The sequence below is a fragment of the Zingiber officinale genome, chromosome 8A (genome assembly GCF_018446385.1).
Source record: "Zingiber officinale cultivar Zhangliang chromosome 8A, Zo_v1.1, whole genome shotgun sequence".
Lineage (NCBI taxonomy): Eukaryota > Viridiplantae > Streptophyta > Magnoliopsida > Zingiberales > Zingiberaceae > Zingiber > Zingiber officinale.
The window spans coordinates 16,357,408-16,376,658 of NC_056000.1; the positions used below are offsets into that span (position 1 = coordinate 16,357,408).

Below are 19,251 nucleotides of genomic sequence, written 5' to 3' on the forward strand. Positions count from 1 at the left end.
ATCAAAGTTGTTTCTCTGCTCGTTCCATAGTGGGAACTAAAATTGGCATTTGTATAGCTTTAGGCATCATTTTGTTCAAGACCTTGGTCAAATCCAACTTGATGGAATTCCAGCTAACCTTATCTGACTATGGCACTCATACTTGTCAGCTAACCATTCCAAATCATCAGTCTTCAGAGAAGACAGACAGGAGGAGGCGTATGCTTAAGGAACTGCGTTAGTCAAATATAATTTGTAATTCAAGAAAAAAAAATGGAATGCAGAGTGGTGCTATGAAAGGTAATGTTGATCTTTAGCAATTTCAACCACTCATGGAATTGAATATCATCTACTAAACAGATCTCTTCACTGTGTTCTTCTTGAGTGTGAATGACATTGTGCCATAAACTTTAACCTTTCTAAGGATGATTTGTCTGAAGCTAGGTAAGCAATTGAAAGAAGTATCAATCAAGTTCGAACACCTACATTCGCTTACCTGGATTTCTCTAGAGATTCTTTTTTCGTGTTTAGGTAGACTTCGAGACCAAAAGGAATTTGTATTTGTTGCATTGAATCTAAAATTAGCATAGTCCTTTCTTAAAAGTTCTGTTTTCCCTCTCCTGAAAAATCTATTGGATGTTTAAAATTTAAATTGATTTTATTTATGGCACGTTTTATCAACATAACAGGAGAATGGCCATTCAACAATGTATACTTGGATCCTGAGCACAGGTTGGTGGAAGAGCAGAGCTCCTGTCAATCCAGATGCTGTTATTGTTGTTGGAGTCTTATGCACTTGTTTATTTGCCGGCTTTGTTTACATCAACAGGTACCTTGCACCAAGATCACACCGAGTATAATGACCACTTGTGCAGACACGTATTTGCATCTGGTGGTTTTGATTGCTAATTCAAGTTTCGAGACAATAGTTGCTACCAACCCATGACTCTGATTGTGCATGAGATATATAGCTTGACTTTACTGTAGCACTTGGAAGCTTGGCTAACTAGGTTTTGTCTTAGTCTTTTAGTACATCGTAGTAACTAGTTCATCTGCATGCGAGTTAGAACTGTAAGTATAGCTATTCCAAACTTCATTGCAGCCAATAAATTATCTTCTCTGCTTGCACCCCCATTTTATTTCAATGCTTGTTAGGGAATAAAGATGCAGACGATAATATTCCTTTTCAGTTCTTGCAAAGGAAGTTACGATAAATTCTAACTTGAGCAGCCATTAAAAAAAAAATAGCATGTCTTGGATGAATGAGAATTAATATGTTAATTTCTTGATATCTGACTACTATATATATATATATATATATAAAACTCTTTCGCTTGATACTGAGCAAATATAAAATGCCAGCATTTTGTTTCCATGACATGTCAGTGCAAGCATAAACTCAAAGCCTACTCAATCTTTTGGCTTTCAGAAATGAAATATATATATATATATTTCATTTCTGAAAGCCAAAAGATTGAGTAGGCTTTGAGTTTATGCTTGCACTGACATGTCATGGAAACAAAATGCTGGCATTTTATATTTGCTCAGTATCAAGCGAAAGAGTTGGCCTGTGTATCAATCGTGAAGGGCATAGTTATAAATAAGAGGCTAAACAACTAAAAGAGTGGAATACTCTTTTGTTCAATTTTTATCTCGTTGTTCTCATTATTGGTGTTACTTGTCACTAATGTACGATCATGATCAACTCTGGATGCCACAGTGATGTTATGCTTTTTGCTTCCAGGTTGAAAACTGGGGAATCGATCATCAAGAGGTCAGATCAGTCCTTGCGACTTATATTGTTTATCGCTGCCCTCTACTGTATATGGTGTGCCAGTCAAATATACTGGCGAAATCCTCCGCAACCCGCTATAGGGGAAGAGGCAGATCTTGGAGTCGTCATATTTATGTCTCTCTACTTCTTTCTGCCACATTGCCTTTGCTTGCTGTCGATGAACCAGAGAGATCACCCTGAGACAGCAGATCAATTGCCTTTCTGACTGCTGCACGGATCATCAATCACCGTAGCAAAAATCATCAGAATTGCACATGAGAATTGATATTTCATGTCGACAAGGCGTTGGCAGTATAGAGGAGATATTCAGAGTTCTCGAGATTTATTGAGTACATTTTCGACAAGTGACATTTTATTTTCCTACTTATGTGATCACAAAATCCGGTTGATTAGTCACCGACCGAACCCACGCCCATTTGTGATCCTTTACGTCCACCAAGTTCTTGGCCACCGCCACCTCTTCCAGAGGTATGTAGCCATAGATGCCATTGATCGGCCCTGACACGAACCCCGTGTACCCAGCCATCACTCCATGGATGGCTGAATGAGCCAACAAGGTGCAATACAAGTTGTCTGTGGCATTTGCTGGGACTGCTCTTATCATGTAGGTTGGATCTATGTACTTCACCGTGAACAGCTCGTCAGGATGCTCCCTTTCCCACCACCCCTTCAGCTCGGTCTTCAGCCACGCACCCACGTCTAAAAAGACTGGATTCCCAGACTCATCCATCTCCTTCTGAGCCTCTGTTCTCGGTATCATGTCCTGCCCTGCGCCTTCCGCCACCACGAGCACCGCATGCCCGTTCTTCTTCAGCCTCTGGTCGAGGAACTCGAGCAGCCCCCCTTTTCCTTCCAAGTAGAAGTCGTTCTCGGGGATGAGACAGCAGTCGACATCGCGGCTGCTGAGCGTGGCGTGAAGAGCGATGTGGCCAGCGCTTCTGCCCATGAGTTTCACCAGCCCGATGCCATTCACGGCGCTCTCCGCCTCCACGTGAGCGGCGTTGATCGCGTGCTGCGCCATCTCCACGGCGGTTTGGAAACCGAAGGATCTGTCTATGATGCCGATGTCGTTGTCGACTGTCTTGGGGATCCCCATAAGGGATACGTACAATCTGCGGCGCCGAATCTCTTCATATAGTTTTGCAGCACCTCTCATCGTCCCGTCGCCACCAATGCAATAAACCTGATGCATCTCGAAAGAATTAGACAAAAGATAAATATCAAACGAAAATCAAACATATTGTCTAATCACTGGTTCCTTATTATTGTAACCAAGTCTACAAGTAGAAGAATGGTTTAGCTATGCTGCAAGGTAATATCTACAAACGATTTAATGAAGAAATTGACTAGATCGAATGCATATAATTAAGCAAATCGCACGTATGATTATGCCCCAACCTGATTAAAACCGTGCCTTTCGATAGCGTCGACGATCTTCCCCAGATCGAAGCCGCCCCTGGAGGTGGTTAAGGCGGTGCCGCCCATCTTGTGCCAGCTGTCCACCATTTTCGGGTCGAGTGGCACGGGATCAGCGGAGTAAAACCCGGGGTACCCCGAGGGCACGCCGAAGACCTGGCGCACGCCGTAGATCTCCCACAGACCCACCACCAGCTCTCTGATGACCGTGTTGATACCCGGGCAGAGGCCGCCGCAGGTGACGATGGCGGCGCGGACGGCGGACGGGTCGAAGCGCACCGTCCGCCGCGGTCCGGCGCGGTGGTAGGCGATGAGAGGGGAAGGGGGAGCGGAGGAGGATAGGTCAAAGACGATGTGGCGGAGGATGACGTCGGAGGAGGCGATGTAGAAGCCGGCGGACTGGTGGTAGAAGGGGATGCAATCGATGGGGTTGGGGAGGGAGGGGAGGGAGGGGAGGTAGTCAGAGAGGTGGGGGAGAGGGGCGAGGGTGAATGGAGGGAGCGGGAACTCGGTGGCGGTGGTGCTGGAGTCGAGATCCATGTTGATTAGCGTCGTGAGGTCAGAAACCACCGCCAGAGCGCTACAAGTAGTTGTCTGCTTGGGAGGAGGTGAAGGGTAAGTTAATACTGCGTGTTACTGAACCCAGTGGTACTGGTAATTTTGGAAAATAACCAAATCAAGTAAGTTGAAAAATGATGGAATTATGTATGTTGTACTGATGTTGAGAGGTTTAGGGGAATAAGACTAGGGAATAAGGATTATTTGATTGTCATTATTGATATTTGGATTATATGAATAAAAATATAAATAAGAAATGAATCTCTATAATTGGATAATAACTCATTTTTATGTCTTTTCAATTTAATGAGTCATTATTCTATTTTTAACAATTAAAATATTCTCTTATTTCAAAAATACTCTTGGTTCAAAACTAAAAATTTTCCCTTTAATAAATATATTTATTTATTATTTTCATATCACTTTCTCTCTCCTTGTTCTCTCTCATCATATTTTCTCTCTCCTCATTTTATCACCCATTTTCTCTCTTCTTAATCTCTCTCATCACAATTTTTTTTTCTCATCACACTTTCTCTCTCATCATACTTTCTCTCTCCTCAATCTCTCACATCGACTCTCTTCTTTCTTCTCATCACACTTTCTCTCTCATCATGCTTTCTATCTCATCACACTTTCTCTCTCCTCAATCTCTCCCATCACACTCTCTCCCTTTTTTTCTCAACACACTTTCTCTCTCATCATGCTTTCTCTCTTATCATACTTTCTCTCTCATCATCACATCTGCTTTTCCTATTTTTTCTCATACGCTTTCTCTCATCATCACTTCCTCTCTCATCATACTTCCTCTCTCTCAACTTCCCATCACACCTCTCTCTTCTCATTTTTCATTATACTTTCTCTCTATCCTCTCCTCATCATATTTTTTTCTCTCATCTCTATCATCATGCTCTCTCCCATCACATCTCTCTTCCCTCATTTTCTCTCATCGCACTTTCTCTCTCTTCATTCTTTCCCATCACACTTCTCTCTCATCATACTTTCTCTCTCATCATATTTTTCTCTCACATCTAATTTTTTCTCTTATTTTCCTTTAGGGTAAAAAAAAATTTTAATTTATTCCGATAAAAAATATTCAACTAACTAAATATTGCTTTTAAAAGTGATATCTATGTTCATACTCATTCTTATTCCACAATACTATGATTCCTATTCCGATTCTCATTCCTAAGAAAGAACCAAACATCTCTTACTTTTGTTACTGTTTCTAATCGAATCATTCTTTTATCAGTTGAATTATTTTTTTCATAAATCGATTTCGATCAAAATTAGTTGATTAGTCGATTTCGAAACCTAGAGATCTCAAAATTATACGGAACCAATTTTTATATGTTCCTCTGGTTCTTATGATTATATTCATGCACTCAAACATCAATTTGACCCAATATATTGAGAGCAATATTTTTTTTTGAAGAGAAAAACTAATTTATGTTTAAAAAATCATTGCTCTTAATATATTAGATCAAATTGATGGTTGAGGCATGAATATAATCGTAAGAACGAGATGAATATAGAAACTAATTTCATGTCAATCAGAGATCGTTTATCCATCAAACGATTTTTTCCAAAATAGATTTTTTAAAATCCATCATGAATAGTATTATTTTTTAAAAAAATTAATTCATACTCAAATGAACACTACACTCAATACATTATGTCAAATTGATATTTGAGGACATTTATATAGTCAGAAGAACTAGACGAACACATAGAGACTTAGTTTCATATTATTCCGAGGTCTCAGGCTCGAATCGAAATTGGTCAATGGACCTAGAGACCCTGGGTGTTGGGGAATCAAAAATCAACTGTATAAAGAATAGCTCGTCGCTATGGCTTCATGGTCAAGGCCGCTTGCTTCTTCAAAGATACGTGGGCAAATGGAAATGTACAAGAAACAAATACAACGCTAACAAATGGATTTTACTTGGTATCCACCCCACAAGAGGTGACTAATCTAAGGATCCATATACCACACCTCTAATTACGAACACACTCCTCTACTAGAATTCACCGGTTACGGAGAAGCTCACAAACTCTCAATACAAGAAGAAAGGAAAGGATATTTAAATACAAGCAAAACATAATAAACCCTAACCTAACTCTCTTGATTTTGATCCTTTCGACTTGGAAGAACCTCCAAGAATTTTCAGAACCGCTATCCGAATCCTCGAGAGAGAGTCGCGAATCATTGCGAAGATCGGAGACGAATCGTAAGCACCATCAAGGAAACGCCTACCGCAGCTTCAAATACGACGCCATCGTCATCCGATCGATCGATTGCTCCCAATCGACGGGGAGGGCCGGATCGATCAACCATCGATCCGTAGTGCCTTGTACTGAATAGCTCGATCGATCGCATCGATCGATCCAGGCTTATCGCAAGACAAATAGTACCCCAACTCCATCCACCGATCGATCAGACGTCTCGATCGATCCAATGACAGATCCAAAGGTCTCTGCTCGCGGGGGATCACCCGATCGCTTGATCGACTGGGTACGACCAATAGATCACTGATCGATCGCGCATCTCGCCGGATCCGCATCTTGGTTTTGCCCAAAAGCATCTAAAGCCCCTAAACCAACATCCAACAACCATGATCATTGGTACATAAACCCAGCATCCTATCACCCTTGACCAAATTTAGGACTCTCTCACTAAGTGTCCGGGTCAATCCTTCACCCACTTGGACTTTTCTCCTCTCACAAGTATCCTGGCCAACTCTTCACCCATTGGATCACTGTATCGCCCCGTCAACCTCGACTCCATCTCGATTTCCCCGTGCCTCGCTTCACCACCAGATTCTCTTTCCGCCTAGTTTCATTCACTAGATTTCTCTCCGCCCGGCTTCATCACCAGACTTTCACCCAGCTTCACTCACTCAGATTTCTCTTCCGTTCACTTCACTCACTGGTGACTTTCACCTGCCTTCACCACTAGGACTTCCTTTTGGCTTCCCACTCCACCGTGACTCTCACCTAGCTTCACTCATCAGGGATTTTCACCAAGATTCAATCAACCTTGACCTACTTGACTCTCCTTCACAATCTCCCCACATGAACAATTGCACCTGCAATGTTCATGTATTGTCTACAAGTATTGTCAAATATCGAAACCAAATCATCAAGACTCGAGCTTGACTCACTTCAAGCCCAGTCAAATAGGTCAACCTTGACCTAGGGAATATTGCACCAACAATCTCCCCCTTTTTGATGTTTGACAATATCACTTGTTAAGTTAGGAAATTAGGCTAATCCCATAGCCTCAACTCCCTTCATGCCAATATCTGAATGATGGTTCCCTCCATTTTTCTCCTTTTCTAGAGGGCAAACTCCCCCTTTAGGTACTGAAGGTCTAACTTAACCATGCATTCTCCCCCTATTGGCACACATCATAAACATGCCCCCTTCTTTGGGCACACATCAACCACAACCTCTCCCCTTGAAGAGTTACTTATCGTTGTTCACAACTTCACTCGCTGTGATCAACACAATAATAAAGATCTCATACCCTTCATTATCATCAATGCTCACCCTTGAGCATTAACCACTTGATCAACCCAAATGAAGGTTCCATACCCTTCATTTTTATCAAATGCTCATCCATGAGCAAACTCCACTTAAACAATGAGGATATCCACTCCCCATTAATTTCAATGCTCAACCTTGAGCATTTTCTCTAAAAGAAGGTTAACCACCTCCCAAAATGTATGAAAAATAATTTTCATGTCCTTAAAGAGTAACTCCCCCTAAAGACATGGTCGTACCTTCTGTCATTGCACCAACAATGACTTGGAATCCCTAAACTTTTAGGAAATCCAAATTTAGAAGTTTTGAGGTTCAAACATTCAATATTGAAACCAAACCTCAACCTAAACTTCAATTTAATCTTCCCTAACCAATCCATCTTTGTTTTCAACATGAAAACACCCTTTTTAAGTATAAAAATATATTTTGATGGGTTTGGAATGATTACCTCGACTAAACCTGGTTTGGAATGCTGAAATCATGCTTTCCCAGCCAAAATCAGCTTCCTCAATCGATTGGAGTTGAGTCCCAATCGATTGAACTGCTTTGAATCGATCCACTGATCGATTTAGCCAGTCTAGATCGATCGACTGATCGATCCAGCGAACTTCTGCTCACGAGAATAGTCTTCTCAATCGATCGACCGATCGATTGAGACACTGTAATCGATCGGGTGATCGATTGGAGTTCTGATAGTTGCTGAAATTCCATTTCAGTCAACTTCAGAAACCCCTAGAAAAACCTACAAAAATCAAAAAATTGTGAAAATTTGTGTAGACATTATTTAGGGCATATATTATCATGGAAAAATAATTTTATAAGAAAATACTTTATATTTTTCAAGATTGACACAAACTAGAGAACTTGCAAAAACTTTAGTGTTTTCTTCTAGTTTGTGCTCAACTATTTAATGATGATTACTATCAAAAGATAATCTTCATCAAGGTTTGCCAAAAGCATTTTAAAATGATTTTCAAAACCAATATCCCACCATGTTCCTTGGGCTTAATGCACATGACTTGTACATTAGCTTTTCCAATGATGGGAAAACACATACCTATGTGTTTTGATGAACTTAGAACTCAAAAGAATGCACTAAATCAACATCTTGAGTTTTGTTCATCATCCTAACATCTCACTTGTATCTAATGTGCACTAAACCACATACAAGTCACCTTATGGTTCTTTGTGAGATGTAAAGTTTGGTCTTGCCCTAATCTAGGATCATGCATTCATCTAAGTATTCTTAACCCCATAGCTAATTTTAAATCTAACCTAGATTGCCCAAAGTGCTTCAAGACAACAAAGTCTAAAATTGACATTTCTAATTCTCTTGATTAATTTATGCTAATTAAAATTAATCATATTCCCAAGTGTCGCATATTTCATTTTCCCACAAGAGTAGACTTTAAATTAAGCGTCTGATCGCTTTTAACTTCTTAAGAAAATACCAAATTCCTAACTTGGTATTTCTTATATTTTCCTAAATTGTGCCATTTTAATATAAAATCACTATTTCCAAAATTTGGCACATTTTACTCTTCCAAGGAGTAAATGATATATCTATTTCATTTTCAAAGGTTAATAATAACCTTGAAAATGCTCCTTGAGTGTCAACTTCAACATGATTAGGTTAACTACCCTTTCACTTAGAGTTGACACTCTCTAACCCATCTATGGGGTAGCGAATATGCTCCTAGGAACCCAAAACCTATTGGTGCTCCTTGGATGCTCTAGGTACTCACTAGGGATAACCTCCCTAGATACCTTCCTAGTGACCTTGTTTGGCTTCTCAGAAGCTTTTGTCACATTTTCTAGGTCAACCCTAGGAATTGCTTCCCTTGTGACCTTCTTTATGACTTTCTTGGACTTCTTAGAAGTCTTAGTCACATTTGTTGCAAAAATACTCTTAGGGATGACCTCCCTAGTATTCTTTACTTGACCACTAGACCTAGGGTTTGTTCCATAACTATATGGAACTCTATGATAAGTAGGTACATCCTTTTTTGTTTTAGGTTTGTATCCCAAACTTCTATGACCCTTAGATGACCCTTGTTGTCCTAAACCTAGATTTTGACTCTTGGACCCTTGTGTCATATTTGTTATTTTTTGAAGAGTCCTCTCTAATTTGTCAAGTCTTGACCTCAAGACCTGATTTTCCTTCCATAATTCTTCACCCTTAGGTTTTTCACTAAAACCTTGATTTTTCTTCTTCTTAGGCAAATACCTAGAATCCTTAGGGTTCTTGACTAAATTCCTGTCTACCTTTCTAGGCCTAGGTTGAGAGGTTTTAGCATGATAAGCTACATGATTTTCCTTAATCTTATCATGACTTCTATTTTCATGGTAAATAGCATTAAAATGATATAGATTAGAACTATCATGCTTTTTACCATTATTGAAGGGGGTAGGTTCAATGAACGATACCTTCTTTTTTACGTTGGAGACTCCCCTTGAATTGTGCTTCCTCCTTGAGCCTTGACCACCTTCTTCCCCTTAGGGCATTGACTTCGGTAATGCCCCTTTTGATTGCAAGAGAAGCACACAATGTGCTCATTGCTCTTCTTTGTTCTGGGAGTGGTCTCCTTAGGCTTCTCCTTACCCTTTTGTGCCACTTGGCCCTTCTTCTTGACCAATTTAGGGCATTTGCTCTTGTAATGCCCATGTTCCCTACATTCAAAGCATATGATATGATTTTTATTATTAAATGAATTATTTATACCTTTTTGTGTAGGGGTGGCTTCTTCTCCTTTGGATCCGGATGCGGAGGCTTCCTCTTGATCCGATGATGATTCTTCTCCAATAGATATGTCTTGATTTGTGGAGGTGGAAGCTTCTTCATCCTCTTCTCTTCTTGACCCGGATGTGGAGACTTCTCCTTCTACTTGATCCGGTGTCACCAAAAGTTGCTCCCCCTCAATCCTAGAGGTGGAGATTTCTTCATCTCCATCTTGTACATGGAACAAGGAGTACGCTCCCTCCTTGCCCTCTTCATTGCATCCCTTTGAAGATGAAGCTTCTTCTTGGACTTCTTCTTCGGAAGTTGAGTATCTCTCAACCTCGGAGTCCTCCTCTTGGTCTTGATCCAATGAGTCGCTCTCTTTGGATTCCTCTTGATTCGGTACAGTGGAGGGGATCTCATGGATTGATGTCAATTTGCTCCAAAGCTCCTTGGTTTCCTTGAACTCTCCAATTTTTCCAACAATGTGGCTAGGCAATAGATTGACCAAAAGCTTGGTCACTTTATCATTGGCCTCACATCTTTGGATTTTCTCTTTGCTCCAATTACTTTTCTTGAGGACTTTGCCCTTTGAATTTATTGGAGCCTCGAAGCCTTCCATTAGAGCAAACAATTGCTCTATCTCCACCATTAAGAAGTTTTCGATCTTTGATTTCCAAAGATCGAAGCTAGTAGATGTGTACGGTGTAGCCACCCTTGTGTCAAATCCAAGTCCATCTTGGAATTGCATCTTGAAGTTGAGCTTCTTGAATTCTTTGACTTTGATGAATTTGCTCTAACTTCTTCACCCTCTAGCTTTGCTTGTTTTGTTTGCCCTTCCGGCGATGATTCCGGTGAAGAGCGACTTCGCTCTGATACCACTTGTTGGGACCGAAAAGTAGCTAGAGGAGGGGGGGTGAATAGCTCGTCGCGTGCTTCGTGGTTGCCGTTGCTTGTTTCTTCAAAGATGTGCAGCGGAAATGTACAAGAAACAAAATACAACGCTAACAAATGGATTTTACTTGGTATCCACCTCACAAGAGGTGACTAATCCAAGGATCCACACACTCACGCACCCTCCACTATAAAACACACTCCTCTACGGTAACTATCGAAGGCGGAGAAGCCTTTACAAACTCTCAATACAAGAAGAAAGGAAAGGATACGAAATACAAGCAAAAGCTTACAATAAACCCTAATCCTAACTTCTCTTCTTGCTTTTGATCCGCCTCTTGACTTGGAAGAACCTCCAAGAATCTTTAAGAACTGCGATCTGAACTTGAGAGAGAGCTGTGGAGTCGCTGGTGAAGATCGGAGATGAATCGTGTGAGCTCTACTGAAGGAAATGCTCGCCTGCAGCTAAATACGATGCCAACGGTCCGATCCCGATCGATTGGATTGCTCCCAATCGATCGGGGAGGCTTTGGATCGATCAACCGATTGATCCAGAGTGCCTTTGTGCTCTCTGGAATAGCCTGGATCGATCGACTGATCGATCCAGGGCTTATCGCGCACAAACAGCAGCTCCCAATCGATCCACTGATCGATTGAGACCTCTGGATCGATCCACGGATCGATCCAAAGGGGTTCTGTTCGTGGGGACTCACCCGATCGATCAACTGATCGATTGGGCATGATCCAATCGATCGGCTGATCGATCCAGATCTGCTGGATCAATCGATTGATCAATTCAGATCTTGGTTTTTGCCCAAAAGCAAGTCCAAAACCCCCTAAACCAACATCCAGTCAACCATGACTTGTTGGTACATAAAACCTAGCATCCGGTCACCCTTGACTAGCTAGGACTCTCTCACCAAGTGTCTGGTCAATCCCTTTGACCCACTTGGACTTTTCTTCTCTTGCCAAGTATCCGGTCAATCCCTTTGACCTACTTGGACTTCACCAGATGTCTGGTCAACCTTGACCCATCTGGATTTCCCCGTGCCTGGCTTCACTCACCAGGACTTGCCTTCTGCCTAGCTTCATTCACTAGGATTTCTCTTCTGCCTGGCTTCACTCACCAGGACTTTCACCTAGCTTCACTCACTAGGATTTCTCCTCTGCCTGACTTCCACTACAATAAAAATAGCTTTTCGCAGCGTGCAAATTTACTTTCTGCAGCGCACATTGCAAGCTGCACAATTGAAAGCTGTTGAAAGTTCTAGGTTATTGGCAGCGTGCCATGCATGCCGCGGATATTATTATCCGCAACGTGCAACGCACGCCGCGGAAAATAATATCCGCAGCATGCATTGCACACTGCGAAAAGTGCCTTGCATGTTACGAATATTATTATCTGCAGCGCGCAATGCACGCCACGAAAAATAATATCCACAGCATGCATTGCATGCCGCAGAAAATAATATCCGCAGCATGCGTTGCACGCCACAGTTAAAGTACCATATAATTATCACTAATATTGATATAAAATATATAATACAAATTTAAAATTTAGATATTATCACAATTCATACACCACTTAAAATAGTATAAAAATTATAAATAAAATCAAAATGTGAATACATAATTTTTATTCATCTAATAATCATTTTACAAAGCTCATCAATTTCTCTAAATAACAATATCAATATTGACATGAACCAAAGAAAGACCCTAAGTCTATTGCCCAGTACAAAAATTACATGGTTGGACCATCTGGATCTATCGTCGCGGTGATGCTTCCTTTTGCATATGGCGCAAAGCTTCGTGCAGATGGTGCACAACAGTGTCGTAGTTAACCCAAGAAGAGCAACAAGCTCTACTAAATGCTTCAGAATGTTCTTTTGTAGCAAATCCATTTCCTTCAGAAGATGAGATAGTAGCTTCAAAATGATCCTAATTCTCCTGCCTAGGTACTCATTTCAAGGTATATAGAACAGAAATAAATATTGCATGTTTACTATTTCTTTTCCAATTTTCTAATAATTCTTTAAGTGAATTTTGTAGCAACAACAACTTCAAGTGCTTGTGGAAACTTTGAGCATAACAGAAACATATTATAGAGCCACATTATATCAGGTGTGTGAAGCACAATGCAATGCTACAACCAAGCATGTTTGAAAATTTCAATGTGCTAAACCAATTATGTGGGATAAATGAAAAGGATAAGTGAAACTTCACTGCCTAGATTAGAATGTCATCTGAATCCCATCTTACAAATTCAAGTAGTCGGTATATCCAAAAAAAGGAAATTTGATGAATTTGCCAATTAGCTTGAAATTTTTGTAGTAGATATTTTAGACAGATACATGATATCTTCAAAAGAAAGCCAACATAATCTTTCTAATAGAGCATCAAAAACCATGGATTTTGGTTCCATACTCTTTCTAACTCCTAAGCACAAACAACTTTCTTAATCTCATTTGATAATCAACATTTTCTCTTAATCACTTTCTTGAATACTTCCAAAGTTCAGATATGTTAAAAAGTTAAAACTATATGTGTTTATTCTTTGAATTTTCCCTCTCCTAAATTTGCTTACCTCTATTTGTAGCATGGTAGGAAATGGAAATAAAGCAACAACATAGCGTTGCTATTCCATAATACACAAGTATAGAATCACAGAAATTAGAAATATAACAAGACTAAGTAGAACTACAAAATTCCTTTTACCTACTATGTAGAAGTAGACTAATTAGAAATACAACAACATAGTGATTATATGAGCAAGTTTTTAGTTATAAAATTCCTTTTACCTTCTAAGTAAAAGTATCCTTTTTTAATTGTTATCATTATCACTTGTTGTAAGATCTCCCAAATTATTATTAACTTAAGGACTAGAAGCACAAACAGATTTAAGTATTACATTTAGGATTATCATGCCTCCGCAGAATTGAAGATGAACCTTTGTCTGTCAAAAAACAACAAGATTGATGGCAAAGTATCTTATGTGGTCATGTCAATTCCAAAGATCTACAATAAAAAGCACCACACATGCAACTAATTTCAAAAGAGTTGAGACTTAAAAGTAAAATGTATATACATTATATTTGTAAAATAATATATTTCAATAAGGAGGAGACATAGTTCCATACATGACAAAGTATGCATTTTTTCTCTCAAGTCAAAGGCATATACAAGAAATATGCAGTAGAGCCATACTACGGGAGCTTATCAAATTAAATTAAACTTACCAAACCCCTCTACACTAAGGTAGTATAGAGATGACTCAGGTCATCTCCCAACTAATGTAATGGTAAGTGATAAACTTAGGATCGTATGTTATTGCATAGGGGTTTTTTATATGAAAATAGGGGTTTGGATTTTAGTGCTAAACCTAACAAATGAAGAGCAATGCAAGTATGAAAATCTAATCTAATTTAAACTATAATTTCAAGGAAATTAAAGACAACATAAAGAAAATATCTTAAGCTAACCAAATCTATTGCACCTAACCTACGAGCACTCATATAAAGGAAGGAAAGCATTTAATGAAGTCTATGCTTAATCTAATCAGATTGCATTAAATCAAAGAGAAATTATTACTAACGGTTAACCAAACAGACATTGAAAGAAATTAAGGAACTAAAATGTATTAATAAAATTGTCAAAGGTGTTGGGGAATTACATCAAACAACTTGTGAGCAACATTCATCTTAAGCCTAATGTAGAGAATTTAGAACATGGAAGCTTAAATTCGATTACAATCAATCATCAGGAACTCATTCAAAACATAAAAAACTAAAGAAGCAATCAACAATCAAAGAAATATACCAATCTTGGTGACGAAGAAGTTGCTGTTGGATGCGCAAAGAATATCGAATCTGTTGACCGGGTAGTTGCATTGATGAATGCGGATCTGATCAGAAATCGAAGCTTGTTCTGTCCAGATCTAGTCCGGATGAAGGAAGTGGAGGAAGAGCTTCAGCTCTTCTAACCCAAAGAGAGGAATAAGAAAATGAAACTCCGGTTCTCCCTCTTCTAACCTGTAGAGAGTTGGCCAGAGATGGTAAATGGTGGACCGATCTTGGGCGTCAAGTTGAAGGAAGGCGGAGTACGACAGAGATGAAGGTGGAGCATGGATGCAGAGCGCGGAGGCAGAGCGCGGAAGGTTTCGACAGAGAGGAAGGGTTTTGGCGGAGAGGGAGTTAGACTTGCGGCGGAGAAGTTTGGGCGAAGAGGGAGTCGTAGGTGGCTTTAGGGATTTGGCCGAAGAATTCGGCTAGAATTTTAGGATTTAAAAATAAAAAAGAAACTAAAATGATTAATATTTCATGTTAATAATGTCATAAATAATATTTATTAACGACGTATATTTTTTGCACGTCATCTTTGATATAAGTATAATAAATTTAATAGCGCGCTCTACACGCCGTTAATATTAAGTTTTAACAGTGCACTCTGCACGCCGTAGAAAAGTTTATTAACAGCGTACTTTTTTTTGCACGCCGTTATTTGTATAAATATTATACTATCCGCAGCACACATAATTGAGCGCGCCGTAAAAATTATTATTAACAGCGTGCTCTAACCACACGCCGTTGATAATACACTGCGGAAAGTCATATTTGTTGTAGTGTTCACTCACCAGGACTTTCACCTAGCTTCACTCATTAGGATTTCCTTCTGCCTGACTTCACTCACCAGGACTTTCACCTAGCTTCACTCACTAGGATTTTCAGTCAAGTATCCAGTCAACCTTGACCTACTTGACTCTTCTTCACAATCTCCCCATATGAACAATTGCACCTGCAATGTTCATGTGTTATCTACAAGTATTGTCAAACATCGAAACCAAATCATCAAGACTCGAGCTTGACTCACTTCAAGCCCAGTCAAACAGGTCAACCTTGACCTAGGGAATATTGCACCAACACTCGGAATGACATGAAATTAATTCTTATCATCTTATGTATTATTCTAGTTCCTGATTATAAAATACCCAAATATTAATTACACTGAATCATAATTGATGATGATTTTTATGAAAATATGTTCAAAAACTATTTTTATTTCAAAGATAACATCAGCTTCATAATCAAAGAAAAGAATGTAAACTACAGTGTTACTAAAATATCTCTAGGTCCAACTCACCGCCCACGAAATTCATACGATGGATATGGATAACAATTCAATCAAACAATCTGAATCGATTAATTTTTCAATAGTTTGAAATTGATTCGACTTATTTTTTTCCAATCGAATCGATTTTCAAAAAATCCATCCATCGCTAATTTTGATCAAATCGGTGATGGACCTAGAGATCTCTGAATGATATGAAATCAATTCTTATGTGTTCGTCTAGTTCTCTTGATTATAAAAATGCCCTCAAACATCAATTTGACATGATATATTGAAAGCAATGATTTTTTAAACCTGAAAATGTGTTCGAAAACTAATTCATATTCAAAAAATCATTCCTCTCAATATATTATGTCAAATTGATATTAGAGAGCATGGATATAATCAGGAGAATAAGAAGAACTCATAGGATATGGTTTCACTTCATTCTGAGCATTCTATGTCCATCAATTTGACATGGTTTCACTTCATTGCGAGCACTCTATAGTTTAAAAATCATTGCTTTCAATATATCAGATCAAATTGATATTTGAGGATATTTTTATAATCAGGAGAGCTAGATGAATACATAGGAATTGATTTCATGTCATTCTGAGGTCTCTGGGTCCATCAATCGATTTTGACCAAAATGATGGATGGATTTTTCAAAAATTGATTTGATTGGAAAAAAAATCAGTATAATCAATTTTCGAAAAATTCATCCATCAGCCGATTTCGATCAAAACTAGTTGATGAACGGGCTGATGGACCTAGAGATCTCGGAATGATATGAAATCAATTTTTATGTGTTCGTTTAGTTCCCCTGATTATAAAAATACCCTCAAACATCAATTTGACTTGATATATTGAGAGCAATGATTTTTTAAACACGAATTAATTTTTCGAACATATTTTCATGTTCAAAAAATTATTGCTCTCAATTTATTGGATCAAATTAATACTTGAGGATATTTTTATAATCAGGAGAACTAGACAAACATATAAGAATTGATTTCATGTCATTCCAAAGTGTTTAGGTCCATCAACCGTTTTTGATCGAAATTGACCGAAACCGACTGATGGACATAGAGACATCAGAATAATATGAAACTAGATCTCTATATATTCGTCTAGTTCTCCTGACTAAATAAATGCCTTCAAACATCAATTTCACATAATATATTGTAACGACCCAATTTTCCCTATTCTGAGTTTCAAATGTCCATAAAAATGTTTGAAAATACTGTTAAAATATTCTAGAGATTTTTAGGAATTTTTAGAGTATTTTTACGTAATTTTTGGAGGTCGTTTAGTATTTTTACAAAGCCAAAGAAGTTTAAGCAAAAAAAAAAGGTTGGAGAAGAGGTTCGAACCCGCGACCTCGGGTCGGACCAAACCAAGCCAAACCGGCTTGACCAGCTGGGATAAGGGATTGATGTTAATCTCAAATAGAGTTAATTAAGGTTATAGTATAGTTGAGTTATATCCGATTACTTATAAAAGGAAATAAGTTTTGGGATTTTAAAAAAACCTAAACATTTTCTCTCCTCCTCCCTCGCGACGGCGTCTCCTCTCCTCGGGCGAAGACCGCAGCTCAAACCTAGGCGATTCCGGCGGCCGGCGAGCTCTCTCCTCCACGGATTCTTCGCGAAGCCGAACTTCTCTCGGCAAGGAGAGCGTGCGGGCACAAGAAGAAGTCAAAAGTTTCAAGCTTTGGAACCCTAGACCTTCCTCTTCTCGGTTGTAAGTCCAAGCAATCAAGGGTAAGTACTACTCACCTGCGGTAGGAGTTGTTTCGGATTTCTTTATTTTTTTCTTTGATTCTTCCTTGCTTCCGAGGTCTAGCATGAACCCTAGAATCTTAATGTTTCACTGCACGGCAAGTTTGACCTTTCCTTTTCATGAGCATAGCAAGTTAAGGTCAAGAAATAGTGTTCTTTGTTCTTTTTGAATACAAAGCATGTTGTAGAGATTTTTGGTCCTATTGGGCTCTCTGCCGTGAGTCATAAGGGAAGAATATGAATTATTAGGTGTAGTTTTGGATGCCCTAATTAATGTTCCGAGTATGAACAGATGTTAAGCTCAAGTTGGAGTTTTAATTCTTCCTTTGTTTCGGATTGTGATGTACAAAATTGTGGTTCTGTTGTGGGAAGTATAGTATTACCTTGGGTGTCATGAACTCATTGGGATTTATGATTTGCCATGGCAGTTTTCCATACTTGTGATTTTCTGTTACATCGTGATTCTTGACTTAGGAATCAGATTTAGCATGGATCACCTATATATATATATATATATATATATATATATATATGCTTGCTTCAATTGTTAACTTTTAGGGTAGAATTTCTGTGGTCATGTTTTCTTAGTTAGTTACGGCTTGGTTTTGGATTTTATTCCAACATTTTAGTTTTAAAATTGTTTAAGCACTGTAGGTTGGATTGATTTCAACACTGCGGTGTAGATCTGTTAAAGCATTGTTACGATACCAAGCTTGAAACCTTTCATGATTAGTAAACAAAAGCTTGATTAGTTAGTATGCAGACTTATTTTTCTCAGCATGCTCAGTTAGTTGCAATTCAACTCCCTACCTGATAGATATACTTTCAGTGTTCAGATTTGCTTTCCTTTGCTCTATCTTACAACATGTTTAGTAAGTCCAAGTTAGCATTCTATGCCATGTTTTTACAGCATGTTTAGAAGTATTAAAGTAGCATCCTTTGTCTATTTTACAGTATGCTTAAGAAGCCCTAAAGTAGTGTTCTTTGTCTATGTTTTATAACATGATTAGAATCCCTAAAGTAGCATTTATGCCATGTTTTTACAGCCTGATTGAAAGCACTAAGTAGCATTCTTTGCTCTATTTTACAGCATGATTAGTAAGCTTAAAGTTACTTTCTTTTGCTCTATTTTACAGCATGATTAGTAAGCTTAAAGTTGCTTTCTTTGCTCTATATTATAGCATGATTAGTAAGCTTAAAGTTGCTTTCTTTTGCTCTATTTTATAGCATGATTAGTAAGTTCAGATTTGCTTCTTTTCCTTTGTTTTACAGCATGTTTAGAAAGTTCAGATTTGCCTTTCTGTTGCTTTGTTTTATAACATGCTTAGAGAGAGTTTAGATTTGTTTCCCTTGTATTGTTTTTATATAGCATGCTTAGTTAATTGTAATCCTATACTTGTTAGAAATATATCTAAAGGATTCTAATAAGCTCTAATAAAGGATTATGAGAAGTATGAGTA

General features: G+C 38.7%; 3 protein-coding genes across 3 annotated transcripts; 1 reads left to right on the top strand and 2 right to left on the bottom strand.

The window, feature by feature from the left end:
• The first annotated feature begins 31 nt into the window (after positions 1-31).
• Positions 32-2,172, top strand: LOC122012753. The gene is made up of 2 exons (XM_042569395.1): positions 32-808; positions 1,724-2,172. Exons 1-2 carry the CDS (start codon positions 687-689, stop codon positions 1,977-1,979), a joined length of 378 nt encoding a protein of 125 aa, XP_042425329.1. The 5' UTR covers positions 32-686; the 3' UTR covers positions 1,980-2,172.
• On the bottom strand, positions 2,049-3,836 carry LOC122012752 (ATP-dependent 6-phosphofructokinase 2-like). The gene is made up of 2 exons (XM_042569394.1): positions 3,173-3,836; positions 2,049-2,957 (listed from the first exon to the last, which is right to left on the bottom strand). The coding sequence occupies exons 1-2, from the start codon at positions 3,728-3,730 to the stop codon at positions 2,139-2,141; spliced, it is 1,377 nt and encodes a 458-aa protein (XP_042425328.1). The 5' UTR covers positions 3,731-3,836; the 3' UTR covers positions 2,049-2,138.
• Positions 3,837-12,513: 8,677 nt separating this feature from the next.
• Positions 12,514-18,186, bottom strand: LOC122010557. The gene is made up of 4 exons (XM_042567078.1): positions 18,175-18,186; positions 14,936-15,171; positions 14,724-14,841; positions 12,514-12,811 (listed from the first exon to the last, which is right to left on the bottom strand). The coding sequence occupies exons 1-4, from the start codon at positions 18,184-18,186 to the stop codon at positions 12,545-12,547; spliced, it is 633 nt and encodes a 210-aa protein (XP_042423012.1). The 3' UTR covers positions 12,514-12,544.
• Between the last annotated feature and the right edge of the window lie 1,065 nt (positions 18,187-19,251).

Coding starts and splice junctions, on each gene's coding strand:
- LOC122012753 (XM_042569395.1), top strand. CDS start 687: ATGTATACTTGGATCCTGAGCACAGGTTGGTGGAAGAGCAGAGCTCCT. Junction 809..1,723: donor GGCTTTGTTTACATCAACAG/GTACCTTGCACC, acceptor TTTTGCTTCCAG/GTTGAAAACTGGGGAATCGA.
- LOC122012752 (XM_042569394.1), bottom strand. CDS start 3,730: ATGGATCTCGACTCCAGCACCACCGCCACCGAGTTCCCGCTCCCTCCA. Junction 2,958..3,172: donor AAAGGCACGGTTTTAATCAG/GTTGGGGCATAA, acceptor GAGATGCATCAG/GTTTATTGCATTGGTGGCGA.
- LOC122010557 (XM_042567078.1), bottom strand. Junction 14,842..14,935: donor CTCTGGCCAACTCTCTACAG/GTTAGAAGAGGG, acceptor CATCCGGACTAG/ATCTGGACAGAACAAGCTTC. Junction 12,812..14,723: donor CTTCTTCGTCACCAAGATTG/GTATATTTCTTT, acceptor CATCTTCTGAAG/GAAATGGATTTGCTACAAAA.